This window comes from Alosa pseudoharengus, unplaced genomic scaffold, assembly GCF_046254945.1.
Source record: "Alosa pseudoharengus isolate Yale_2024_CS ecotype anadromous, Long Island Sound unplaced genomic scaffold, YU_APseudo_1.1 YU_APseudo_1.1_scf_13, whole genome shotgun sequence".
Lineage (NCBI taxonomy): Eukaryota > Metazoa > Chordata > Actinopteri > Clupeiformes > Clupeidae > Alosa > Alosa pseudoharengus.
In genome coordinates, this window is record NW_027468598.1 from 22,819,609 (window position 1) to 22,847,323 (window position 27,715).

General features: G+C 41.9%; 1 protein-coding gene across 3 annotated transcripts; it reads right to left on the bottom strand.

Moving 5' to 3' along the window:
* Window positions 1-225: 225 nt before the first annotated feature.
* Window positions 226-27,539, bottom strand: cep164 (centrosomal protein 164). Of its 3 annotated transcripts, none has more exons than XM_076282566.1 (27): window positions 27,385-27,539; window positions 26,452-26,538; window positions 26,213-26,324; window positions 25,759-26,005; window positions 25,504-25,650; window positions 25,277-25,381; window positions 18,685-18,762; window positions 18,317-18,412; window positions 14,602-14,658; window positions 14,320-14,408; window positions 13,066-13,929; window positions 12,786-12,917; window positions 11,769-11,964; window positions 11,445-11,516; window positions 11,146-11,268; window positions 8,714-8,857; window positions 8,089-8,172; window positions 7,834-7,884; window positions 7,538-7,731; window positions 7,118-7,327; window positions 6,861-7,038; window positions 6,625-6,732; window positions 6,326-6,425; window positions 5,719-6,042; window positions 5,476-5,548; window positions 5,101-5,217; window positions 226-767 (listed from the first exon to the last, which is right to left on the bottom strand). In XM_076282566.1, exons 2-27 carry the CDS (start codon window positions 26,531-26,533, stop codon window positions 671-673), a joined length of 4,080 nt encoding a protein of 1,359 aa, XP_076138681.1. In that variant the 5' UTR covers window positions 26,534-26,538; window positions 27,385-27,539; the 3' UTR covers window positions 226-670. The 3 variants fall into 3 exon arrangements, with proteins under 3 accessions (XP_076138681.1, XP_076138679.1, XP_076138680.1); XM_076282564.1 differs by having other exon boundaries at window positions 5,710-6,042; XM_076282565.1 differs by lacking the exon at window positions 27,385-27,539 and adding an exon at window positions 27,256-27,378 and having other exon boundaries at window positions 5,710-6,042.
* Between the last annotated feature and the right edge of the window lie 176 nt (window positions 27,540-27,715).

The window sequence follows — 27,715 nt, forward strand, 5'->3', positions numbered from 1 at the left end:
ACTATTTCCATCTCCACACCTTGTTACCATAAAGCAATTTGATTTTATGGTTTTGTAAATAAAAAACAAAGTCTTACAGAAATAAAATAGGAAATGTGACATTATAGAATGCATTTATCACAATGACATTATGTGGGATCCAAAATGTCAGCCAGGAGGGTTTTGACCAAGCTCCTTAAACCTTTTGCCAAGTTAAACTGTAAGAATGCATGACGATGCAGACACTACAAATATACATTTTATTAATGTATTTTACAAAACTACTTTACAAACTTACATGGCATTTATATCTAGAGTACAGAGCCAATACAGACATTAAGGAGGTGTTCATTAAAAGGCCTTGTAGAGTGCTCTGGAAAAATGTCCCAGTGATTACTATAGAGCGGATAGGACTGACTTCCTGCAGTTACCTTACCCAGATTTAAATCTTAAATTGATATGCATTTAGGACCTCTTCAAATGTTGGCCCAGTACAATTACAGAAATAAGCGTGGAATGGTCATCTTGTTGGTGTCAACAGGCTCAAAATGTACCAATGCTTTGCATGATTCAGTTTCTCACCACAAAAAACAACAAATTCAGAAACAACTGGAATGGAAGTTTTGTTTTGTTACCACACAGTCTTTTGCACATGCACACAGATGATATCAGAACAACGCAGAGTGGCTCCTCAGTAGTGGTAGACCTTTATCTGATTACTCTCATCCAGACCCAGTTGGACGAGTCCACCGAGGGAGGACGGAGGCCTATAACGGGTAAACAAGGGTCTGCCCAGCTTTGTTGAGGAAAAAAACATTTACAGAACTTTAAACGTACAAAAACTGAATGCAGTCAGGCATATGGGAAGATTCTATTTGACAAAAATGGTAGTTTTTCACTAGCCTGGTAATACCAGACTCACTACTTAATTTCACTCTGCGAAGAGAGTCTGGTCACTAATAGGAATTTTTTCCAACTCTAGTATAGACCTCTGAAGTTTGCCTACAAAAAAGCTGCCATCTTTGAGATTCGGTATCTGCCGATTTTTTCCTATGGGAAAATAACATGGGGATTTTGAATTATCGCACCTGTTAAACTCTCGCGGGGATGAAAAAGTCTGGAATGCAGACGCTTTCCTGAACACACTTTTGTCCTCTGCCTTTGAGTGGATACTGTGATCTCCGGTACGTGAAGGTGGCACACTTACATTTTTGCTACCCCAGAGCTAACTCGCCAACTAACTTAAAGGATAAATCCTTTCTCCTTTAATGGCAAGTTGCATCGCACATTAGCTCTAGGGTAGCAAAAATCAAACTGTGCCGCCTTCACGTACCGGAGATCACAGTGTCCACTCGAAGGCAGAGGACAAAAGTGTGTAGAGCAAAATGTTTGCATTTCCGATTTCTTCGTCCCCGCAAGTTTAACAGGTGTGATAATTCCAAATCCCCATGTTATTTTCCCACAGGAAAAATCTTAAGATACCGGATTTCCTTACATGGGCAAAGATGGTAGCTTTTTTGTAGGCGAACTTCAGAGGTCTATTGTAAAAGGTATAGACTGCATTTGCGAGCTTTGAAATCATTGGTCCAGCCTAACCAATCACATTGATCAGGGATTTTCAACAATACTTCCTACTTCGCCTAACCTGTACAAACTGATAAAAAACGGCCATGGCAAACAAGAAAGAATGTAAACCTATCTTTCCTGTACATACATTTATACATTCTTCCGACTGCAATTTGTTTTTATGTTTGCAGGCGTTGCTACTTCCATTTATCACAGCCATTTTCGATTTCAAAACTGTAGTGTCATTCCCGGTCATAGCTGATTGGCCCGTCACCCTTTGCAGTGTTGGGAGTAATGCGTTACAAAAGTAATGTAATTACTGTAATATATTGCTGTTTGCGGTAACGCGGTAATGTAAGGCATTACAAAAAAAAAATTGGGTAATATTTACTCGGTACAAACTTCAGTAACGCGCGTTACAATGCAGTTTAACCCAAAATTAAGCGCTTGTTTTGTTTTGATACATATTCGCAAACACCACGCGAGAACAACAGAGGAGAAAAAATCCGCGCAAAATAGTACGTTATCTCCTGATACTGGTTGAATATGACTGTGGCTGCAGCAGACTCGCAGGCGGACTCTATTTGCTGGATGGACATAAGCCTACGCTCATTATTTTCAGCTTGTCAGAGACAAGGCTATGAAGAACATAATAGTTAGTGCACTTTGTGTGGGAAACCGAAAGATCTCTCAGCTCGCGAAATAGCACAAGTAAATTAATGAATGAAACATCTAAAGTAGTGCCACGCTAATCTTTTTGATTCTTGATAAAACACAAACTATGCTGTTGTGCATGTCAGCTTTGTGCTGTGAACTTTAATTGAAGAGAATAAAGCGATAGAAATGCAGAAAAAGATTGTGTAGCCTGGCAGTGCCACCGCTTCCACCACGCGCATCACGCACTTTGCGTTGGGCACCAAAGGACAGAGGGGGCACCCAAATGTAACCAATGAATAGTAGATTTACTGCAAACTGCGTTTCACTCTTCATCAATAACGTTTACAATGTCAAAATGCACTAACACGATGTTACATGCAAGTTGGATACCTTTTGGGTTCTCTCAATCACCACGTAGTACTAGAATTGGTGGGTCTTCAATCATTCGTTTTCCAAGCATTTAGGCTACATGAAGCACATGATATGCTGAGTCGACTGAAACGCATTCCATTCAGATAGCTAGGTGGATACCAGGCTCATAATTCACTTGTATTCACGAAATGTGAAGCAACATGTCATTGCATACTTCCATTTCCAAAGCAAGAAAGGTTGCTTAAAACAACTTAACATTGTGCATATTATTGTTAATATTGTGCTATCAATGTAACTCAAACAAATAAGGCTTGTAAACAAGAGCTAGCAAAAGGGCATTATGACAACGTAAAGATCAATGCTCTTAAAGTGACAGTGCACCATTTATAAGTAAAACAGCATTTCTTCAGAAATTAATGTTTAAAAATACACAGTAATGGTCTGTAAATAATAGGCCTTTTATTTTACTTTAGGTGTTTAAGTTATCATTTAAATGTCACTCACTCAAAGCCACTCACTTAGGGCACCGAAATGGCCAGCAGGCCACCATCTTGACATGTCTTTATTAAAGGAACCGTATGTAAAAATTGTATTTCAATTAATCATAAAATTGCCCTGATATGTCACTAGACATTACGAAATCATGTTCATTTCAAATACTTATATCACTGACTGTTAGTCTGGCCAGGATATTGTCATTTAAAAAGTGAAGTTGCAGCCCTCAACTGATGTTGATGTTGTCATGTTGTGTTTTGGCCTAATGCGCCACCCTCCACCTATCTACTAATCACAAAGTCAGTAGTGTTTCGTCATCCGGTTGCCAACTCTGCCAGTCAGAGGGGAGGGGAAGTGGATACACTGCTCTACAGTAATTTGAAAGTGATTGTAGTACCCGTTTTGGCCACAATCTTACATACGATTCCTTTAAGCTTTGATTTACAATATAGTTAGCCTGGTGTTACCATCCTACGTACTTCCGGCCAAAATTTTATTTCAGCCTCGCACGTAGTCTGGCCCAACAGACAGTATGCGGACGAAGTCACCGGGCTGCGTAGAACAACAATCGTCTGATAAGCGGCGAGAAGAGATAAGAGGAAAACTGGCGTGTGACAAGAGCTGATATAATCTCGGTGACATGACGCTTTTGGTATACAACTCTCGGTCTGTGGCTGGCGCAAGTTAGGGATATATCCACTACGAAGAGACTGCCCTGGCGGTCAGGTAGCCTACATACTAGCCAGCGGTCTGTTTACTACTGCAGTGTTTTTCAACCTTTTTTGTGCCACGGCACACTTTTGACACTTAAAATGTCCCACGGCACACTAACATTCTGTGTGAAGAAAAAATAAACATACCATAGCCTAAAATTTCAAATAATACACAGATATGGCCTTATTATGGCTTCTATGCAAGACCTGCTCAATAAAACAAGTGCCCTCTGTTTCATTTGTAGGTGACTATATCTAATTTAATTGCTGTTATGAACTGGATGTGATGATTCTGTGAATACTGGATATGGGGCCCCCGTTGTACAATGCCTGCATACCACAAATAGTGCAATCATACAATCAATGAGACACACTAGTGTGCCCCGGCACAGTGGTTGAAAAACACTGTACTACTGAGAGCAGAAGTGGGAAGCGTAGGCTAATAGCCTGAACTCCGACGCACAGCATACGTCATTACCAAACGTTGCTGATTGGTTAAGGGAACTCCAATGATTTTAAACCTCGAAATAAGCATCCGCCCATTACGGAGACGGATTCTTATTACTTTGTTCCAGACTGTATGACGAAGAGAATTCGTAGTCACAGGCGGTAAGGGCCAGGCTACAATATAGTAGGCTCTCTGTTGATTTTAATGAGTAGGCCTAGGCCTTAAAGTTACAATATTTCTATCACAATTTACCAGACTTTGACCTTTTGTCGGTTTTAAAAAAAAATCTGACTATGATTGTTCCTTGTATTGCATTATGAGCACTGCGCCTATTGCATTCTACTGCTGCCTTAAGCCTAGCTCAGTCATTATGCTATACCACATCTCCCTCCATTGGAAGAGCAAGCTGCATTGAGCATAATAAACTGCATTTAGAATGGCAAATCCATATTTCTAGATATTTTGGTGAAAGTAACTTAAAAGTAATGCAATAGTAGTGTAATGCCTTACAATTCAGAGACAGTAATATTATAATGTAACAAATTACTTTGAAATGACAGTAATAAGTAATGCATAGTACATTACGATTTTGAAGTAACTTGCCCAACACTGACCCTTTGTGCCTGAGGGAAACGTTTGTGTATTGTTGTGTGCTAAGCTACTAGTACTGTATTCTCAAAGAAGATTCTAGGTGGGTGTGGCCAGGGTAGTTTTTCACAACCACCTCAAGGCTGAGTTTAAACAGCAGTGCTAAAGCTGTCAACTTTGTGGTACAAATAAATTATGATCAGTTATGATTATGACATGATTAGTGATAAATTATGGGCTAAATATGCTAAACCTATCCATTGAAGGGGTTGGAAAGGATACATGCCAGGATCTTTCCTGCGTGTTTCAAGCCATCTCTTGTTGCACTCAATCAGGCTTTGCAACTGCTGGTCATCCATCTCTGTGGACTTTGTAGACAACATACTCTGTACCTGCTCACTGACAAACAAACCAACAAACATGTACAAAGTTAATAAATAGAGTCATACACAGAGTATTTCTTTTACATTTACACTAGAAGAGATACACTTGGGTGGGTGTGAAACAACAAAGGGGGATATTCTCTTCTCCAGAACGTCAAAAGAACAATTATAATCATCTGGCAGATTTATTTAGGCAAGTTCCAAATGATAATTATGAGCACTGTGACAGAGGGCCCCAATCTCAGAAGTAGGAACAGAATATCAAAACACCTACCTTGTTGTAGGAAACCCTGAGAGGTTGTAATTGCCTATCATTGAATAACCTCCACGGACGTTCATAGGAAGCCCTATGACAAAGAATCTTAAGTCAGCTATGCACCTAGGTATGGCATCTGAGAAGATCAAACCATCTGATGATGTCAGAAATGTTAAAAGACACTCAAAGGCACCACAAAAGACAATTCCATTTATAAACTGTAATTGAGTGTCAATACTACAGCTGCCTTACCCAACTTACCAGAAGATAATTTGTTGGAGGCAACTGAATCCTCACGTTCCTTCTGGAAAATGAAGCTGTTGCCAGCCCTGCCTAGGTTACTGGTGCCAGTCCTTGCAGAGGCCCAAGGCCATCTGGATGCAGACAGCAGGCCAGAGGAGAGGGCCTGTTCCTGAGATAAAGGCACTGATAGGGGTTGGTAGGAGGCCTGAACATTCGGTAAGAGTGGAGCTTTCTTTTGAGACAGAGAACCCAGAGCCTCTAGGACCGTGTTGAGCTGCTCAGAGATGTGCTGCAGGGAGTCAGCTAAATGCTGCACTTTGGCTGGGACAGTTGGATGGACATCTAAATGGAAACATAGAGGTTTATAGACCCTTTCAACAATAAAAACGAAAACAATGCTTGAACGTTCTATTTGGTTCCCAATCTACTTCCTCTGCATTAAGATAACATATGGAATGTTAAAACGGAAACCTTGTGGGGCCAACTATGATGCTGATAATGGAACTCTCTTGAAAGGGTCTATACATTAAGGTAAAAGCTTACACAATAAGGTAAAGGGAAAAAAAGAATAGAAAGTACATAAATGCTAAAGTAAACACTGACATTGGAATGAAGTACTACTAACCTGTCCCTTCATGGCCATCGACACTGCTCATGTCTGAGTCTGTGACAACAAATGTGACTTTCCTATCCACATCATGTCTGTACGTGTCATTGTATGAAAACTGAAAAGAGTTGTGAAAAGCAGAGCAACTTGAAATGGACTGGAAACCTAGACAGTAACACTGACTACATAACGTATAAACACTCAGCAATCTTCAGCAAACTTCTTCAGAACCGGGTTCAAACATGTTACAATACACACCATAAATATATTCTTGTATGTCATGACATTGACAGATGGAAGAATAAAGTTGGGCACACCTCATCCACCAATGAGCTCTCCAAGTGGGTGAGTCTCTCTGCTTTCTTCTCTAGAAGACTCTGTCCCTTCTGCACAGTAGCCCTCAGCTGCTCGAGATGATTCGCCTCCTTGACAGAGAAGAGGAGGGGGCAAACACAGACCGCATGGGTGTGAGAGAGACCTCACAATGCATATGGTGGTGCAAAGACCATTGATACGCCCCAAACAGTCTCTCTGATCCATATGTGCTGCCTACCTGCTGGAGGTTCTTCAGCAGCTCCTGGTTGGCCCCCTCTCTGACGGGGCCTTGGAAACAGCTCGAGCGGGCAGCCATCAGGACTGCCTGCCTCTCACTCAAGCTACCGCTCTGCTGCTCCAGAAAGTTCCGGGCCCTCTGCAGCGACATGCCTTCTGACGATATGTAGTACCTCAGACTGAGAGACAATTTATCATGAGCAATTATGCAGTCACATACCGGTACTCGGAACAGATCACACTGGAACACCTACTCACCCCTCCATACTCTCGCTGCTTTTGGGGAGTGGAGGGGTGGAGGATGCCTTCGGGGGCTCCAGGTCCTCCACGTGTAACGACTGCTCATCACTGGGAAGTGAGGAAGACTCCCGGTCCTTCTTTCTCGTTTCTTTACCCTTGGTGTTGACCTTTGTTTGCCTTTGTTCTGACCTGGAGGAAGAGACTCTCTTCTCTGTCCGCTCCAGGTCGCTAAACACGCATGTCAGAGAAACAAACATTTGAATCATCAGTCCTAGTTTGTGTAACTGACAATCATTCAAGGTTTTTATCAACTATCAAGGTTCATTATTGTTTGGTCAAACTGTGTTGCCAGATTGTGTTATCATATGGTAAGTACAAGCGTGAACTGTGTTGTGAAGATGTCTTGTTGGCAATGGTGTGTTTTAAGGGTGTCGCTACCTGACACGGCGGCTCAGCTGGTCACAGCGCTCCTGCTGCAGTTCCAGCTTCTTCTCCAGCTTCTCCCGCTCGGCCTTCATGGCCTGGTTCTCCTCCTTCAGGCGCTCCTTCTCCTGCCTCTCCAGCTGGGCCTCCTCTCTGGCACGGTCCCTCTCAAGTGTCACTTTCTCAAGATCCTCATGAAGCCCCTCGATCTGTGGCAAAGGGAAAAGCCTAAACATGCAGCAATGATGGGGTAGCTCAACAAACATACTGTATACACACACACACACACACACACACAGTTCTCTCAGTACCTCATTTTCTTTGAGTCCTAGTTGGTGTCTTCTCTTTTGGATCTCTGATGTCTGTGAGAAACAATGGAAATTACTTTATGAATGAAGTCATTACAAAAACGTCAAACAAATTCAAAGTCAAAAGATAAAAAAATACTCCATACAAATTAGTAAAAAAAAAAATACAATTAGCAAAAAATAAATACAATACACAGTACACAAAATGACCAACAACAACATCTGATTTTAGATTGGATTGTTTAAGATAAATAGTACCTGACTAAAGAGCATGGCTTCCTGAGTCTTCAGATCTTTGGCACGTATGTCCAGTTGTAGCTCTAGTTCCTTAATCTCTTCCTCCTGAAGAGCATGAATGAAAATCATGGCATTTCTCTTGATATTTCTAATGTGTTTTGGGGCTCATTATAATGTTACTCAAAACACACATTGAACATTGAGGGCCTTAATTTAAATAGTAAAAAGTCAATGTTTGAGCAAAGTTTCTCATGCATAAACAATAGCTTCTCTGTGATATGTGGGAGCACTAAGCTGACTCATCAGCGTATGTGCTTAAGGTCTTGCCCATGGCGTTAAGTTAGAAAATAGGTTTTGCCTAGTTTATGAATAAGCTTTAGTTAGTGTAATTTCCCAACTATTAGCCATGGCTTATACCGTACATTGATTTTGCGAAATTTCTTCAGCTATGAGGTTAATACACGGGGGCAGTTAGTATAGTATTAATATGGTTTTGTTTTTTTAACTTGCATAAAACACTTTCCTGCTGCTTATACACCATGCGGCTAATACACAGGAAATTACTGTAGACTTCAGACTTTCTTCATCATTCAAATTAGGTGTATCTGTGTGGTGAGTGCTGTCTGCTGGTTTAGTGGCTACCGACCTTCTTGGAGTACGCTTGACGTGTCCTCTGGACCTGCTTATCCAGCTGGGTTTTGAGTTGCTCGAGTTGCAGGTTGTGTGAGGACAACAGACGATCCCTCTCCCCTTGCAGGGTGGTCCGCAAATGCTCCCTCTGACTGCTCTCCTACACAGACACATAAACAATACAAACAACATACCCAAACTTTAATTTAAGAGATAGGTGCTCTTGAGAAGAGGTGAAAAAAATCATAACAATTATTGTGTATGATTATTAAACTCAACTTAGAAACCGCGTAACATTGCTTAGCCTTACCTTTTAAAATAGAGCTGTTCATTAAATGGTCAGTAAAGATCCATATTTCATAACCAACTGCAACAAAAGTCAGTACACTTTTCATTCCATTCATTTTTTTACATCTGCCTGCCTTTATTTTCAGATTCAATCTTCCTAAGCAGTGTGGATGATACCAGTCCTCTGATGCCACAAATCTATGTACAGGTACTGTTATTCATTAGCCTGACGTAGCCAGACTTAATTTTATTCAGAATTTGAGCGTTGCACTGCATCATTGGGACGTGATTATGGGGCGTGTTTCAACCGATACAAGGGGAAAGATGCCTTTGCACACAATTGGGTAGACTCAACCAATCCTGTTGGGAGAACAGGCAAAAATAACAAATGAAATGACTAAATCACTGTTTTTTGTTCAGTTTTTTTAAGTTATTGCACTGTCCATATCTTGTACAACTGACGCAATAGCGAAATCTAAACGTCCAGCTTCTCTAGTGACAGCCTTTTTGTTGTAAACAAAATCAACAAAAGTGTGCTCAGGTGACGTGAATGACTAGGCACCATTTGTCTTTTATGGTATAAAGCCCGCCCAGACAATTTGATTGGTACGCCCAGCTTTCATACGGGCATAGAGGCTTCTCAATGGAACAAGTCCAGACCAAATTTCTTGACCTCGCATAGTCAATTTGGGCTGGCTTCCAGGCTATTTATTAATAGACTATTCTTTTCAGCTACTCTTTGTTGGTGGGATTTTGTCGCTACAATGGTGTTCTATTGAATTTCAGTCTGGGAACATGTATAGCCAGGTGACAGCTCAGTTAAAAACGTGCATGATTTTTGCTGGGTTTTTTTCTGTTGGAAAAAGTGCTCTCCAGCCAAGCCTTGTGAGAATAGCAGCATATAGTAACGTCTCCCTGACATCTTGGAAATCACACATCTGTGTCTGCACATTCCTACCTTTATCTCTAAGTTAGTATTATGACGTCACTGTGGTAGTCACTATGGTTGGTTGTATCAGTTCTATGAACAATGTTCTTTGCCAGTGTTTTATCAGTTGCAGTTGTATGCCCTTCTATGAACAATGGTTCTCTTAATGCAGCTCCTTGAGTGTGGCCAGAGGCGCTTACCTACCTAGTTTCCAAGGCGAGGCTGCGTAAATAGCTAATAATCGATGGTGTCATTTCTCGAGGATTGCCATTGCACCTTCAGTCAATGGTAGTATGGCTCTTCCTTTACTTACATTCTTCTGCTGACACTCTAATTTAGCTTATGTTCAGCAGTCTGCTGATGTTCTTTTACCCTCTATCTGAATGAACACACTCTCACTATTGCAATCTAATTGTTCATGCATGATTCATTGGTGATTTGACGTTCACAGGTTATTTGTGACCTTGTTCATGAAGTTCACTGCTAATCAGACGTGTAGTCAGGTTTGCTGCAGAAATCAAGATAAAAACTGACTTCAGTTATGTCGAGTTTGTACTTTTCAATGTGGTCAACCAAACCTTCCAATTATGCATACGATTAAATACTTAAGTTAAACATAAAACAATGGTTTATTGTATACTGTAGATGTGGGCGTGAAAAACCGCATCAAATGAAATGCTAGTGTCACTGCCGTAATTGTTCAATAGACAATCTAGGATTTTCACTTACTGTAGACAAGCACATCTCGGTGCTCAGTGATATAAGATATAGGGATTACTACAGCATGAAGAATAAATCACACAAGACAATACGCATCATGCAGATCTATTGTCTATCTGGATTTACTTGTAATTAGCCCAGAACCTAGCCTGGCTAACGTCAGACCTGATCTCATTGAGATGGGGTCTGGGAACTAGACATTAATTTTCTCGTATTTGAAACGTGGTTTACGAATGCCCAGAGCCGTTTATTGGGCGCTACGAATGTCTATCAAATGTGTTTGTACGTAGCTCATAACGGCGTCTGTGTGTCGTCATCGTCTTGCTGCCCTCCCTCCGTTTTGTGATTGGTTCCTTCGTTGAGGTGAAAACGAAGTCCATAGAATCCAGGCTGCCTAGCAGCGTGAATTAAATCGCGCGCGTAAGGCAGCATGGGAAAACCCAAGCTACCCAGAACCTTTATTGAAGCACACACGTTTTCCTGAACTTGTCGCAGAGGGAAGGTGGACACACCTGCTCCACATGCTCCAGCCTGATGTCCTCCAGCTTCTGACGCTGCTCTTCTTTGAACTGCTCCACCTTCCTGTTGTGGTCCCGCTGAAGCTCATCCCTGATCTCCAGCAGTACGTCTCCAAGCTGCACACACATGCCAACGTGTACAGGGAAAAGTAGAGTGAGCAGACCTTCATGTATGAGGTGTAGTTTTTTTGCGTGCAAAGGCTTCTTTATAATGATCACTGTACAAAATGGAATTTCTATATAAATGAATTTCATGATCTACATTGTGAAGGAACATTTCTGATGGGTCTAACCTCGGTCCGATACTCTGTCAACTGTTGCTTTGAGCTGCTCGGTACCTCCCTTAGCATCTCGTCGGTCTTCGCCTGTAAAGACATGCCTCACTCAGGCGTTTGTCCATGCATTGCGCATACACAACTACACAACCTGCCTTCGATCCAGGGCTTAAAGCAATGAACATTTCTGTGCCTGAAGCTATCAGACATCTATGAGGACGTCATATATACTGTAGTCTAATTGCCTATTTTCAAATCTTAAACGTACCGACTCACGCCTGAATTCAGGCACAATGCCTGAAAACTTTAAGCCCTGCTTAGACCACATCCACCAACACTGACCTCCAGCTTCAGTGAGGCCAGAGCCTCCTCGTTCTTCTTCTGCAGCAGCCTCTTCTCCTGCGTGAGCTCCAGCTCCGACTCCTCCTGCAGTCGCTGGAGCTCGCGCCTCTTCTGGGCCTCCAGACGCTCACGCTCTGCTCTCCTCTCCTCCTCCAGAGCCCTCTGCAGCTCTCTCAGCTTGGCCTCATTCTCCTCTCTGGACAAATGACATGTAATGGCGTAATTACGGCTCCCACACACAGCTGCGTTCCGTCAACGCATTCCAGTGGGTGTTCCCGACGTTAGCTATGCAAATGAATTGAAGTAAAATCGTAATGTGATTGGTTGGTGCCGTCCGTAGATTGGCTTGATTGGCCGGTGCCGTCTGTCGGTGCAGCAACAGCTGAACTCCTCAACGCGAGCAGCGGGAGAAACGCGACGCAACGGACCCACAATTCAGTTCGGCAACGGATCAAGTGAGCCCATTTAAAGTGAATGGGATGCGTCTCCAGCAACGCGATGCACGCAGCTGTGTGTGGGAGCCGTTACTCATTATGAACTTAGCTTATCTGACTTGTGCATATCTCAGAAAATTGTGATTGCTTGACACAGTTGTGATTGCTTGACACAGTTGTCATACCGAAATTACACTTGAGTTCACCTACTGATTTCCAATCGTCTACACCAGCGGTTCTCAAACTTTTTTCCCCCCGTACCACTACCTACTGTACATACTGACTCGGCTCGCGCATTTTTAACACCTTTCCGACATTGCCTTTTCTCACGTTCCCACTATTGGAAGCCCGCGTACCACCGGTGGAACATGTACCACAGTTTGGGAATCCGTGCTCTACACTACCTCCTACCATACATCCTCTCTCTCTCTCCTCGACTGCACCACAGCGGCCAGTGGTTAATTGTACTCACTCACTCTTCTGGTCTGATGCCAACAGCATGCTCAGATAGGCTAGTTCTACGACATGAAATAGTGCATAAAAGCTTGCCAGTGTCTGAAAGGATGTAGGGATGTATACTGACATGAGCAGACGCTGCTGGATTTCTCTCTCCCTCTGAGTGCTCTCCCTGAGCTGCTGGAGCTGCTGGGCCGACTCAGCTCTCAGCCTGGCCTCCTCTTCTCTCCTGCTCGAGTCCAGCTGCAGCCTCAGGGCTCTGGAAAAAACAACAACAACAACAACACAGAATCACTTAAAGATTTCAGCACCTAATGCCAGTGTCTATAAAATAAAATGGCACAGGAAAACAAATGCTATTGAAGCAGTAATACTAGCACTAATAGCCGAGCGCTCTATTCACACACCTGAGGTTGGCCTCGTTCTCCTCCTTCAGTCGTCGCTCCTCCTCTTTCAGTCGTCGCTCCTCCTCTTTCTGTCGGCGCTCCTCCTCTTTCAGTCGTCGCTCCTCCTCTTCTTCATCGATTTGCCTTGCATCCTCTTTGAGAAACGTTAACCTCTGCTTGTCTTGGTAACTCCACGGTCTTCCATGAGTGACGTCCTCTACAAGTTTCGTCCTTTCGACCCTCGGCCTTGTTTGCTCTGCTACCTGAGTGCTTGTCTCCTCTATCTCACTATTCAACTCCTCTTCTCTTGTTTTTAACTTTTCTTTTTCCTTTAAAATGTCTGTTCTCTGTTTCATTATATCAACTTCCATCTTTTTCAACTTCACTTGCCCTACCTTCACCATCCCTTTTCTCTCCTCCCCCAGTTTTTTCTCTGGAATCTTTAGCTCCACCTCCTCCTCTTCATCTTCCATCACTTCCCACTCCTCATCCTCCTCATCCCCTTCCAACTCAACCTCTAACTCCTCATCTTCTTGTTTTTCCTCTTCCTGTTCTTTACTTTGTTCCTCTTCCTCTGATTTTTGTCTCTCCCCCTTTCTGCTCATCCTTTCATCTACCGACCCTCTGCTCTTCTGCATGTCTGCTTCATTCTGCTCCTCGTGTTGGTCCTCGTCTGATGAGGCGTGGGAGCTCCGCACCAGTCCTCTCCTGGGCGCTGCCACTGGAGAGGCACCCAGCTTCCTCAGCCCGGAGCTTTGGCCCTCCTCTCCTAAAGTGCTGTGTTTCATGTGAGTTGAGGAGGCCTGGGACACGTCTGGAGAACTGGCACACAACTGCAGCCTCTGCTCAGCCAGGAAGCTGTCTCCATCCAAACCAAGTAGATACCTGTGCATCAAAACAATACAGAACATCACTCTTGTGACTGAAATTGTTGAGAGAATTGCTTTAAAACTTAAACTGTTTACCATGTTGTAATGAAAGGGTAAGGCTGAAATGAATCCCATTTCTCTGTTTTACCCCTTCCCCTTCATCTTACCCCTAGAAACCGAGTGGCAAGACATACAGTATGGGTGAAAATATTCCCCTTGGAAATGAGTCACCACTTAAGTCTTGTCTCACAAAATGACACACAAAAAGATAATACGCCATTATAAGTACTTTCCATTTCCATTTTCATAAATCATCATCATCATCATCATGATGGAAATGACACACAAATAAGCTAAACTTCATAGCATCCTTCTGACCACCAGAAATCCAATGTTTTTGACCAACCTCTCTGTGAATTTCCCTCTTTCTCTCTGGTCTTCTCTTTGTTCTCTCCCTTTGGTCTCCCTGCTCTCGTCATCCTCATTCTTTTCTCTCTAGAATAAAAACACAATGTGAAATAGCGAGCACAGCATTTATTTATTTTTTTAAAAAGGGTATTTCAATATATATATAAAAACTTGCTACATCAAAACTGCATTTATTGCTGGCTGCATCAAAATTCCATTTGTGCATATTATTTGATATGACTAATTGATTTCTGAACAGTACTTAACAACACAGGCATACCTTGACATCATCAGTGGGTGATAAGGTTTTGCGTTTTTTGCCACTGGCAGCTGTATCCTGTAAAGTAAATACTCTGTTATGGTGCTGCCTCTCCATCTCTTTAGCCCACCCCACACTACTAAACATGCAGAGGACAAGTCCATCTCTACTCTAGCAAATGAGCTCTACCCACACACCCACACTCAACACAGACACACTGAAGCCAGGCCAGCAGAAAGGCAAGGAAGCCTATGAGACAGGCGAAGGGGTTGCAGAATGATACTATAGCATATGAACCTGCACTTCTCAATCCAATCCAATCCAATCCACAAGTGCTAAGCTTCACTGCACCGATATGCATCACCTTAGGACTTCCTATCTTACATCTGAATAGGTCATCCAATTAAAGAACTACTAGAGTTTTGAGGCACTTGCATCTACCTTTCTAAAATTCTAAACTGATGGATTGGAGAGTTCAAGTACAGACCTTTTGAAAGAAGTCTAAAGCGTCTGGGGCAGGAGTGAAAGCTGAAATGCAAAACTATCTGGAGCCCTACTGGGTGTGTCACAATCCGCAAGCTTCAGACAAGGCCTAAGAGCAAGCCAGGAGAGGCATGCATGGGGAAGGGAAGAGGGAGCAGAGCCAATTAACACAGACCCCTACCTCACAGGGCAAAATAGTTCGCTGCACCGTAAGCAATTTCCCCATGCGTTCCATCCGCGGAAGCGACATGAACGGGATTTCTCTCTGTCCACCTCCAACCACTGATCTGGCTCTTTCTTCTCCCTTACAGAGGACCTCAACAGCTTCTTCTTTGCTCACAGATGCATGGCTTTTCTCTGAGTCTTCGTCCCTGGGTGTAAGTGCAGGGCTTTTGGGGGTTGCCCTACCCTTCCCTAGGGGTTTGCCACTTATGAGCCTCTCACTTTCTTTGAAGAGACTTTCTTTGCCTTGGCTATCTGTCCCTTGTTCACTACAATCTTCTTCTAGCTCTCTTTTAACACAAATCTCTAATATCTCCTCATCACTATCTGACTCCTTGGGTTCTGTTTTAACGCACTGCTCTTCTGGTGCGATGCCCTGTTCTGTATCCTTTATTACATCATCCTCTTCGCTTTCTTTAACATTTTCTCCAATGCTGTTCTTTTCTTCCTCTTCTTCTTCGTCTTTTACCTGGCCCTGTTCTATTTCCACAACCTCACTTTCCTCTTCCTGTTCAATGACTTTAGCTTCCTCTGAGCTTTGTACAAATCTATGCATCGTATCCACCTCCTCTGTCCCACTTAATTCCTTCTCACTTAAGCTCATTTCCTGTTTTTCTACATACTTTTCAATGACTTTTTTTTTCTCACTCTCCTCTTCCTCCTCCTCATCTTCATATTCTACAGACATCTCCATAATGTCTTCCTCTTCCTCCTTTAACTCCTCCTCCTCCTCAACACAATCATCACTTTCTAATACCTTTTTGTCTTTGCCTTTCAAAACAACCTGCTCACTTTCACCTTTCTGTGAGATGTTCTCTGAAACACACCTCTCCAGAATATCACTCTCCTCACCACTCTTTCCTCCCCTTGAAATGTTTCTGTCGCTTATGACACATCTCTCCAGGATGTCACTGTCGTCTTCCTCACCATCCACACTACCAACGTCCGGTTTCATATCGGTCTCAAAATCCTCTTCATCATATACCTCTTCACATAACTCAGCACTCTGCTTTTCTGTTGTCTCCCTCGTGCCGCCTTCACCCTGTGAACAGTCCCTTAAACTGATATTATCCTCACTCTCCTCTGCTGCTTTCGGGGTTTCACTTCTCTCAACTGCATCCATCACGTCTTCAGCATCTTCTAGTGCACTCTCACTTTTGTGATGCCCAACAGAGTCATCATTTTGAACAACTTCTTCATTACCTTCAAATACCTCAACAACTTCTTCACTAGGTCCACTGCCCTTTCCATTTGCTTGTTCAGTGTCACTGGATCGCTGTTTTACCTCACTCCTCTCTGCAAAAACAGCAGCCTTCTCAACTTCGCTGGTGATACACTTCTCTATCACCTCACTGTCAAATTCCTCTTCTCTCTTGCTCTCTCCTTCTATACTTAGATAATATCTCTCAAGGCCTTTACTGCTGTCATGTTTCCCTCTGGAATATATAGCAACTACTTCGTCGCTCTCTTCCTCAACTCCTTTAGGTTCTTCCACACTTTCCTGAGCTCTCTCCAACATGTCACTATCATTCTCCTCTCCCTTTTTCTCCTCACAGTTCTCCCCATGACTCATCAGGCTTTCCTGGTCATCTTCTTTACACTCCTCCTCTTCCTCATGACTCATGAACTCTTCACCAGCTTGTTCTTCCTCTGGGATCTCCTCCTCCTCCTCCTCAACCTTCTCTTGCCCGTCTCCATGATCTCTACTGCTGTGACCCCTGCTATCTCTCTGTGCGGGTGTGCTAATATGTGGGCCAGTTGTGAGGTCCTTCATTTTGCCATTTGATGGAAAGGAGGAGTGGGGAAGGAACCAGGACAGGAGAGGAAGGATGTGTAAGCGTGCAAAAACATGATCAATACCTTGTTATGTTTGGAGACAAGAAGAGTGACAAAGAAGAAGAAAGGTGGACAAGAAACTAACAAGACGAAGGATTGTATGCACATGAGTTAATGGCACATTCCAAAAGTTAGGGTCAGAGCGCATGTTATAGTCCAGCAGACAAAAGCAACTTGACAAATATGACATCAAAATGTCAAACTTCTTGCTGTGCTGTTTCTAATGAATCCCAGAATCTGAAACACTTTTTTCTCTTTTTTTGTCTTTGAACCAGACAAGACTGGTTTATAGAAACTATTAATACTTTCATTCTTATTATTTGTCTGCTGGGGCTGGTTACACCAAGCGAGCAAGTCTATACAAACTCTCTGGGTGTTTATGTTAAAAGATTATGCTCTGTGATGACACTGAACAGGCATGTAGCCAGATTCTATCTGAATGGTAGCTCTGATCTTTAGACTCCCCAACCAGCTGGCACTTAGATGAAAGAGTAAGTAGCTACTGCAGCTATCCATCCATTAACTGACCTACATACATACTCACTTTCCCTTTCCCTTCACTTGGGTATGATCTATGTTACTATATGTAACCTTAATAATTGTGTATGGCCTTTTTTGTCTACAAGTAGCAAAGTTTCCCATATCTGCTGATAGCTAACAACTCTATGTTATTGCCATGGAATTCATGTGGACACACACTGCTACAACAGGCCTCACCCAAACCAAAAGCATTAGGTGAGATGGTGTAATGGGTGTCCTGTCTAACTCATGGTTGTAGCTACAACCTTTTCAGAAGTTATGACCATGTTAGTTTGGCCCATTGATGTAACCAGCTCCTGGAATATAAAGATACTTTAAAGATAGGCCACATTTACACAAGAGTGAGGAGAGGATAGTGAAACAATGTTGAAGGACCAGAGAGAGCTGTAACGGTAGTAATGATAGTATGGAGACGTTAAATAAAAAGGGAAAGGTCCACAGGTTAGGTTTCCATCTACAGCCAAACAACAACATGCCAGGTACAAAGACACAAAACAAACAAAAGGTAAGCATGTTAACTGTCACAGTCGAGATTGTTTAAAAAGGTTTCTTGGAAATAGATACATGTACTTTATGTATGTTTTTGGACATGTGTGTGGGCTAGCCCAGTAAATAGTGACAAAAAGACATAGATAAAATATAAGCTATTGAATACCTGAGAGCCAGGCTCTGGGCTGTGGTCCCTTACTAGATCTTGTAGCTCTGGTTCAGTCAACTCCTCAGGAGGAGCACTGAGACTAGCCTCGCTGTCCTAAAGCACAGAGGGGAGTCAAGAAAAAAATCAGGAATGTGAATCTTATTCTAGAACTGGACAGTGCATATATTTTAATATTAGGGGTGAACATCTGCCTAATGTTTTATATTGTAAGTAGTGCGTGTAAGAGAGGTTTTTCACCATTAGTGAGGTTTTTCAGCATTATTCAAATTCAATCAAGTTAATTCAACTTAAAACTTAAAATATTAACTTGGTGTTGTCTTATAGTCTTATAAGACTATAAGGAGAGTACATGGAGGAAATGTTACCTCATACTGAAAGCTTTTCCCCAGGGCATCCAAATCAAAATGCAGATTGCGCATCAGTGGGCTCTGGCCTGAAGGTCTCTGAAAAAAAAAAAAGTACATTCAAGACAAGACACCTTCAAGAAAGATGAGAAAATTTGAGAGTTGCTGGCCATTACAGACGTTACGGTGCCAAAGTCATGAGGCATATGCGTATAGCCAAAACACTGTGCTCTCCCTCTCCGGTGAAGTCTTCATGCATATAGAGCTGCTGTTTTATATTCTCTTCGATTGTCCTGTATGTTGTACTCCACTCTTTCATCACTGCTACGGATGCGACCTAGCACATGCAGTAGCAACCATAGAATGTATAAATTAGGGTAGCAATGCACTGTGGCTGCTGTTTGTTCATCCATCATGCTGTATGTGGTAAACAAACAATATATGTGACCACATATATTGTGTGTCATACACCACCTTCTGCAATCTGGGTATTTACAACGAGTAGCGAGTATTACAACTCCCACCCGTCAAATGTTGGCTTGTAAGCATTATATCTGAACACCCGACTTCGTTTGAAATCCGTTCCTACTGTAATTGCAAGTACATTTTCCAGAGCTCAAGTGTGAAAAACGGCTAATGACTCCAGGAAGAGCTATTTCGAGTACACCTTTTTTAGCTCATCTTGGTCTACATCTGGAAAAATTAAGATTATCAATGGACTGGCTCCTCCAGTTTTAAATCAGTTTGTAAAAACAAATCCACCCACTTACAGATCTACACGTAACGCAGTAAAAGGAGACTGTGTAATTCAACTGAGAAAAAGTAGTTTTGGCAAATCTTCTTTTTCTATTAGAGCTGCACATGACTGGAACACAATACCATCCTATATTAGAGACATGAAAACATATGACATATTCAAATCCAATCTAAAGAAGTGGCTAATCAGCAACCAGACCTGTCAACACTGAACAAAACAAACACAATAACACACCGCTAACGACTCTACTCTGCTTGTCAGTTTTATCAGGAGACTGCACACTTACCATCCTTGCCCCATGCTCTCTCTTCTTTTCTTTCCTTCATTTTATTATGGTAGGTTAAGCTTATTTTTATTTGTTTGTAATATTTTCATAGTATGTCTTATGTATAAATTGTCATTTTATCTTTTAGGTCTGCAATGATGTGTGTAGAGTTTCTTTTAGGCACATCTGGCCTGTTAACATCGACCCATGGACAACAGATGCAAAATAGCCATTTTGGCTAATTCTGGCGCATTTACATTTTTATATTTATTAATGTGCACTGTGACACTGTCCATGTCTAAATAAACCTTAAATAAAAATAAATAAATAAATATTCAAAAATTAAAAAAGAGTCCACTGTACATTTGAATATGGCCGTCAAAATACGGCAGCCATGCCATGTATCAAGATAAAATACTGTATTTTGTATTTGAAAAATTTGAAAATGTCATACTCCATTGAAACATTTTTAATGGAGTATGAAATGTATCGGTACACTGGTGAGTTAATTAAGTAGACAATGTCTGACAGAAACAGACTTTCTACCTGACAAGCATTCCATAATCAAATATGCTGACCCCCCTGTTACTGACATCCCAATATAACCTTATGGTCATCCAAATAAAAGCTAGTTTTAAAGTAAGTCATGTTCAAATAACTTTTCATTAATGCCTCATAATGATAATCCTAATTTACTTTCTTGATGTTCAGCAATAGATAAAAGAGCTGCTATGCTACAGATAAAAGAGTAATAGATAAAAGAGCTGCTATGCTACAGGAATTCGGTTATTGGGGGCCAAGCATCGGGAGGACGCTCAAGAAATTTGGTGACATTTGACCTCTAGGGGGCACCGTAATTGACAAAAATGCATTTTGGCCAGTAGTTGATGATGCGCATTATTTTGCAATGGAAGTCAATGGCAGCCCATAGAACCGTCTGGTAAAAAGTTATACAATTTTGCACACTAATTGGGGACAGTCCAATAATTCATTTCACCAAGTTTCATGTTGGCACCTCAAGCGCTCTAGCGCCACCAACAGGCCAAAGTTGGACTTGCGTTCACGCACGTAACTTCTGACCCGTTGACCCAATTTTCAAAAATGAGGTATCGTTGGATTCCTTGGACCAAGCCGAGTTCAACGCACCCTATGACGTCATTTTCCGCCATGATGGATTTTCCGCCATATTGGATTTTAGTGACAAATTTTGTCTGATCGTCACCAAACTTGAAACACATGCTCTTCAGACCAAGCCGCACAAAAGTTATCCCTTTTCGTCTTCGGAACTCAAACCGTTTGCCCGTAACAGCCAATCGAAGTTTGCGGCGAAGCCGCCAAACAGGAAGTGAGCTCATATCTCAGCAACCCATTCATCTATCATAACCAAACTAAGTACATGGACTCGGAACCCAATCAGGGGTACGCTCAAGAAATCTGGTGACCTTTGACCTCTAGGGGGCGCTGTAATTAAGAAACATGCTTTTTGGCCTGTAGCTGCAGTTGTGCTTAGAATTAAAACGCACTAGTGGTGTCTGGTAATACTGTTGGAGGTCCTTAGGCCGACCGAAGCCAACTTGTGATGTCATCATAATTGATTCGGCCGCCATATTGGATTTAATCAAAAACACGTACAAATTTTCGCAGGTCACAAATTTCATCTGTTCTTCACCAAAATTGGCAGAGACCATCTTCAGACCATGCCTGATGAGTGCAATGCTTTCTGGAACAATTGACAGAAGCATTGACCTGTACCAGCCAATCGAAATTTGCGGCGAAGCCGCCAAACAGGAAGTGATTTTATATCTCAGCAACGCTTTCATGTATCAAAACCAAATTTAGTACATGTACCTCAGACCCCATCGGGAGGACGCTCAAGAAATTTGGTGACATTTGACCTCTAGGGGGCACCGTAATTGACAAAAATGCATTTTGGCCAGTAGTTGATGATGCGCATTATTTTGCAATGGAAGTCAATGGCAGCCCATAGAACCGTCTGGTAAAAAGTTATACAATTTTGCACACTAATTGGGGACAGTCCAATAATTCATTTCACCAAGTTTCATGCCGGCACCTCAAGCGCTCTAGCGCCACCAACAGGCCAAAGTTGGATGTGCGTTCACGCACGTAACTTTTGACCCGTATGGCCGATTGTCAAAAATGATGTATCGTTGGAATCCTTGGACCAAGCCGAGTTCAACGCACCCTATGACGTCAATTTCCGCTATGATGGATTTTCCGCCATATTGGATTTCATCAAAAAAACTTAAATGTCTTCACAGGTCACAAATTTTGTCCAATTGATACCAAACTTCACAGATATCATCTACAGACCATGCCTCATTAATGCATTGCTTTTTGTCTTCGGAACTATAACCATTCGCACATAACAGCCAATCGAATTTTGCGGCGAAGCCACCAAACAGGAAGTGAGCTCATATCTCAGCAACCCATTAATCTATCATAACCAAACTTAGTATATGGACTCAGGACCCAATCAGGGGTACGCTCAAGAAATCTGGTGACCTTTGACCTCTAGGGGGCGCTGTAATTAAGAAACATGCCTTTTGGCCTGTAGCTGCAGTTGTGCTTAGAATTAAAACACACTAGTGGTGTCTGGTAAAACTGTTGGAGGTCCTTAGGCCGACCCAAGTTAACTTGTGATGTCATCGTAATTGATTCGGCCGCCATATTGGATTTAATCAAAAACACGTACAAGTTTTCGCAGGTCACAAATTTCAGCGGATCCTCACCAAAATTGGCACAAACCATCTTCAGACCATAACCTATCAATATATTGCTCTGTATAACAATTGACAAAAGCATTCGCCCATAACAGCCAATCGAAATTGGTGGCGACGCCGCCAAACAGGAAGTGAGCTCATATCTCAGCAACCCTGCCATGTATCATAACCAAAGTTACTACATATATTCATGACCCCATTAGGAGGACGCTCAAAACATTTGGTGACATTTGACCTGTAGGGGGTGCTGCCATTAGCAATATTGCATTTTGATGTGTAGTTGCTGATGTGTTTTATCAATCTTTTATTTTTTGATGTGAAACTGATGACAACATGTTCCATCCAGTTAATTCTAATGCGTGCGTGCAAGGGCAGGGCAGGGCAGGACGGGGTGGGACGGGCTGGGGTGATTAGGTGTGTGTGGGGGGGGGGGGGGGGGCTGGCTGGCGGAGGCGGTGGCAATACTCAGCCCTGTTGATCCCGGGTTTCTGCTGAGTTCTATCTTGTCGCCATGGCTACTCCGGCCTATTCTGCTTGGCCCCCTCATTGCTGCTTGCAGCTATATTGTTCATATTTTGTTGCAAAAGAGGCATATTTCATTTGTTTATCTTCTTTAGTGCTGCTTTAAGTTAAGTTGTTTACATGAGATGAAGAGTTCGGTTCCAAAACGCTATATCTCCATTTTTGAAAACGTTAATAAGTCATGTTATTTAATTGTGTATTTCAGGTAATATTAATGAAACTGCTGTTGTGTTATTTGGACAAAGTAAAGATAAATTACATTTAAAAAAAATATTCATTAAAATGTAGGATATAGCGTTTTGGAACCAAACTCTTCAGATATTCATGCTATTTCAACATCATTGTGTTATACAGATAGCATTTAGATATTTAGCATCGCAACATCAATGTTAAAGAAAGAGAACTTTGATATTTAAGACTTCAAGATGAAAAACCATCAAACCATCAAAACCATCAATAAAATCCATACCAGAACCCAGACTTCTGGTGATCTTTACTGTTTCTCCCTGATTTATTTCTCAAATATAATTCTGCAACCTAATGACTTGTAGGACCAGTAGGAACTTATGATCCCCCTATATATTTTTTTTGTTTTATAAAAAGTACATATATTATCAGTTAAGATTCAATTATAGACCCGCCAACCTTGAAGATTTGTTTTGAGTACCTCAAGCCGAGAAAAAAAAAAAGCTCACATTGGCCTTCATGCATGCAGCCTAAAACAGCCATACGCGCAAGATACATTTTGGATAGCGACCCATCTTTAATGTCGCATATCTATCTAAATTTGATCCAAGGTGAAAATGTGAAACTGAATCTGAATTTACAGAAGCTTTATAACTTTGGCAATCTGTTTTAGAGCTTAATAATCCTGAACTATGCAAAATTGATGGGGACTGATGTGGATATGTTGTCCATTTACTTATCTCTATTCAATGTCTGGTCTATTATTACCTCTTTTCAATCCATTGTTATTAGATACTTATTTTGTAAAGAAATACATCTACCCCTCATGTTATGCCAACATATTTAATTCAACTGAATATAGGCTACAGTAGGCAGAGGCTTATGGACATCTGCTGTTGTCAGTGTGCAAGCTATCCCTTAAAGGCACCCTTAACAAGATTTGCTCTCGGGGTCCCCCTCTGGTTGAGAAGCGGCATAATAAACAAAGTAAATATGCGTCTTTTGCAACAAAGGTTTGAACATAACTATACTCTATGTTATGTATAATATAGAGGGAATGCACCGACGGCAGTCTGTAGAAAAAGATTTTGCGTTCTGATTTCGGAGGTGGGGGGCAGTGTCCTGCCCGAAACAAGAAAGTTCCTAGGTTGGTAATCGTCTACAGAGGGCTGCTCAGACAATGGCAGAAGTGCGTCATGTTCATGAGGTTATGTGCTCTCAAAATGATTTTGGAAACGTTATGTTAGGTGGAATTATTAAGGGTGCCTTTAACTTACAATAGCCTATATGTTTGTTTTTTTAAACATTCAATGTTCAATTCTTACCTGCTGACTAATTCAAATTACTGATTGCTTTTAAAGAATTTCACTTGCACATGTACTCAGTTTCTTTCAGGTGGCGGTGTCTTTCTGCCATCCGTGAGGCTGCAATGATTTCATTATCACAACTAAAAGCTGCACGATCTCCATCTGGAAGCCCAATATTGGGTCTCACTTATTTTCATGCTAATAACCAAGAAGAAATGGATCTATATGCTCCAAATAAAAAAAAAAGTAAACTCTCATCACTGAGCAGCTTAAAATGTTTAGCCTAGGCCCACTTTCAGACTCATTGTTAATGGCTACATTTGGAAAGATCTGCACTCCCTGAGAGCCTTTTAGTTATGAAATCTTTAACCATCAGCAACACATGGAAACTATAATACTAGTTAGAAATAAGTGGTGAACAAGTAATAACTTTCCAAGACAACATCGAACTATTAGGCCTAGGTGAATTCACAATCTTTTAGTTAGTAGTGATCACAAATTTGCGAGTGAACAGAAGCTCACATCATCAAGTCTCATTTAACCCACTGTTGGCCGAAGAAAAAAATAAAAAGAGGCTCACTTGTCACTTTTTCTCCTACTCTTACCCTCGCATGAAGTAGATCTGTGGGAGATTCTACGCTCCAGGGAGGTTTCCGGAGAAGTTGGATGTTTGTTCGTTTTTGCGTAGTTTTAAGTAAAAAATCGTACCGGCGTACTTTGATGGGAAAATGCGTGGTTGCTATGCAAACTGCGGACAGGTTGGCAGGTCTGCATTGTGCATTGACAGTTGTCTACTTCTTGAGTAAACCTGACAGATTATACACTGTACTCATACCTCCCTGTCTGAGGACTTCTCCTCCTTAAAGCCAGGGCTGAGACGGGACATCTGCTCCTGTTGCTTCCCTTCCAACACACTAGACCCTAAACTGGACAAAGGGCCCTGTGGAACAAAAAACACCATTTGGAAACAAATAACAAAAAATCTTACCAAATACACTATCCTATGATCTTCACATCTCACATGAAATGACAATGCAACACTCTATAAGGATTCATCTTTACCCCAAGAGAAGTCTTCAGGGGTTCCAGACCATCTGAAGAGAGGAGGGACCCACGAAGAGGCGGAATGGACGTGTCAGCTCCAAAACCCCGCAGAGGTGCCAGGGAACTCAGAGGCGCTGGCAAGGACCCAAGACCAGAGCTGAGAAGCTAAAAGTGTTTGAGAAGACATTACAATGTCTGCTGAGAAGCACACAGATGACTCTTTAGTATTAATGAAAAATATTTTTTTCAAATAAATGGACCTGCCACACTAACCATTCCACCCAAACTAACTCCTGGAGGGTTGAGTTCCTGTTCCTTCTTTTTCCCTTTCTTCTCCTTCTTGTCTTTCTTCTTCTTCTCTTTTTTCCCACCAGATGTGACTGCTGTCTTGGACGTGCGCGGCTGGGCCCGCTCCCGCTCCTGCAGCACTAACTGGCGGTACTGTTCATCACACGGGTGGTCCCAGGTGGACTGCCCAGAGGAGAAATTGAAGTAGTACACGTCTCCAGTGACATCCTGGCTGTAAGAGGAGAGAAAAAACATGTCGACTCACTATAAAGAGGAGAAATATGAAACAATTCTTTATCAGAGGCTAAATAATGCCAATGGAGATAATCACAATGGTGAAACACAAAAAGGGCATCATTAAAGTATCAGCTAACTGGAAACTGGCACACGGTGTCACAGTATATCATGCAAGATATTTCAAGATTCATCTTCATCTAACCATGGTTTCCACTCCGGAGGTAAAGGGGCCACAATCCCCTCTCTCGCCAACCAAAGGAACTCTGGTTCCTTAACAGGATCGATTCCAATTTCTCGTGCATACTCATGAATCTCTGTCGATGGGACAACAACACTGCAGGTTAATAGAAAGTAATTACATCCAAATAAAAATCCTTTTTTTTTTCTGAATTTAAAAATTCCAACAGCTACTCCAACTACTCAGATACCTAGTTACCTTACCTTGTTCGGAAGGGATATAGTTTTCATCATATTCCTCCTCAAGGATCAACTGATCTCCAATCTTCAGAGCAGCTGCAGTCATGGTGCCTGCACAGCAAATTGAAGATACATAGCTACAAACTCCAGAAACAGGTGAAATTCAGATCAACTATTTCAGAGGACAATTGAAAAGAAATTAGTTGCGAACAGAACACACAATGCTAGTAATGTCAAAGGACCCCTGTCATTATTATCTATCTATCTATTGTTGACAGCAGTTAACATTTGTGTCAACATGCCTGGCCTGCTACTGTCCCTACTATTCTAATGCACTGCGTTGCATGTGTTGTTATACATATGTATGTGATGCTGAGCCCACCTTCTTTTGCTGTGGAACACGGAGTGATATATGAAAACAACAACTACTGGAGACATCGATCAATCAATCTATAAACGTCTTAAGGGATAAACTTCATCATTTTGCGAGTCTCAGTCATAGGCGTCATGTCTTCACATTCTATATCAAAGCAAATTTTGTGGAATGGTCTAATTTAGCTCACTCGAGCAGAAACCCTACAAAGTCAGAGGTCAAGTCGCCAGTAGGTTTGACGCTGTCACCTAGCAGCTTATTTCATGTGTTGGCCAAAACAAACCAGCTCGTTCATGTTTAAACAAAAAGTTGAAAGCTATTAACGTTAGCTTCTGATTGCTAGTAACATCCGTGTGCCCATCATCTGCGGAGTAATTGTAACGAACAATCTTAAACACACCTTGTTAACACTGTGATTAGCTAGCAGCATTACCTAATAAGCTAATTTACGTTACCTAAACCTCTGCCAATGGATAAACCTGAAGCTAAAGTAACGGTAGCAAGTTAGCAACACGTTAGCAATTGTTAGCTGAGGTTAACCCTGCCGAGCAGGCAGTTTTACAAAGATATCGCCGGGTCCTTACTAGAAAAGTGAAGTCGCGGACGGTTTATAGTTTCGTTTTCATTTTGAGGTGCCACGTAATAAAAATGCAAAATGAAATACTACACAGACACAATAATATTAATCCGTATAAAGAAAGTATGCTTCCGGTGTTCACACATCCCCTTGGCAACCACATCAGCGCGAGGCGTTCTACACAGAGCTTCTTCAAAGTTGTTCAGCCAATCCCAACACTTCTTTCATGCTGAGTGCAGACAGCCAATTAAAAATGACCTTTTTTCTGCGGCGGGCAGAGGTAGACAAAACCATGAGCAAAACGAAATATTAGAAAACACAAATCAAGGAGGAAACGT

Bases quoted from the DNA above. Each gene is read 5' to 3' on its own strand.
- cep164 (XM_076282564.1), bottom strand. From the start codon at position 26,533: ATGACTGCAGCTGCTCTGAAGATTGGAGATCAGTTGATCCTTGAGGAG. The intron at 14,659-18,316 runs GTATTCAATAGC...TTTACTTTACAG, and splicing joins GCCCAGAGCCTGGCTCTCAG to GATACAGCTGCCAGTGGCAA. The intron at 8,858-11,145 runs GTGTGTCCACCT...GTGTCTGTGTAG, and splicing joins GGCTGGAGCATGTGGAGCAG to GAGAGCAGTCAGAGGGAGCA.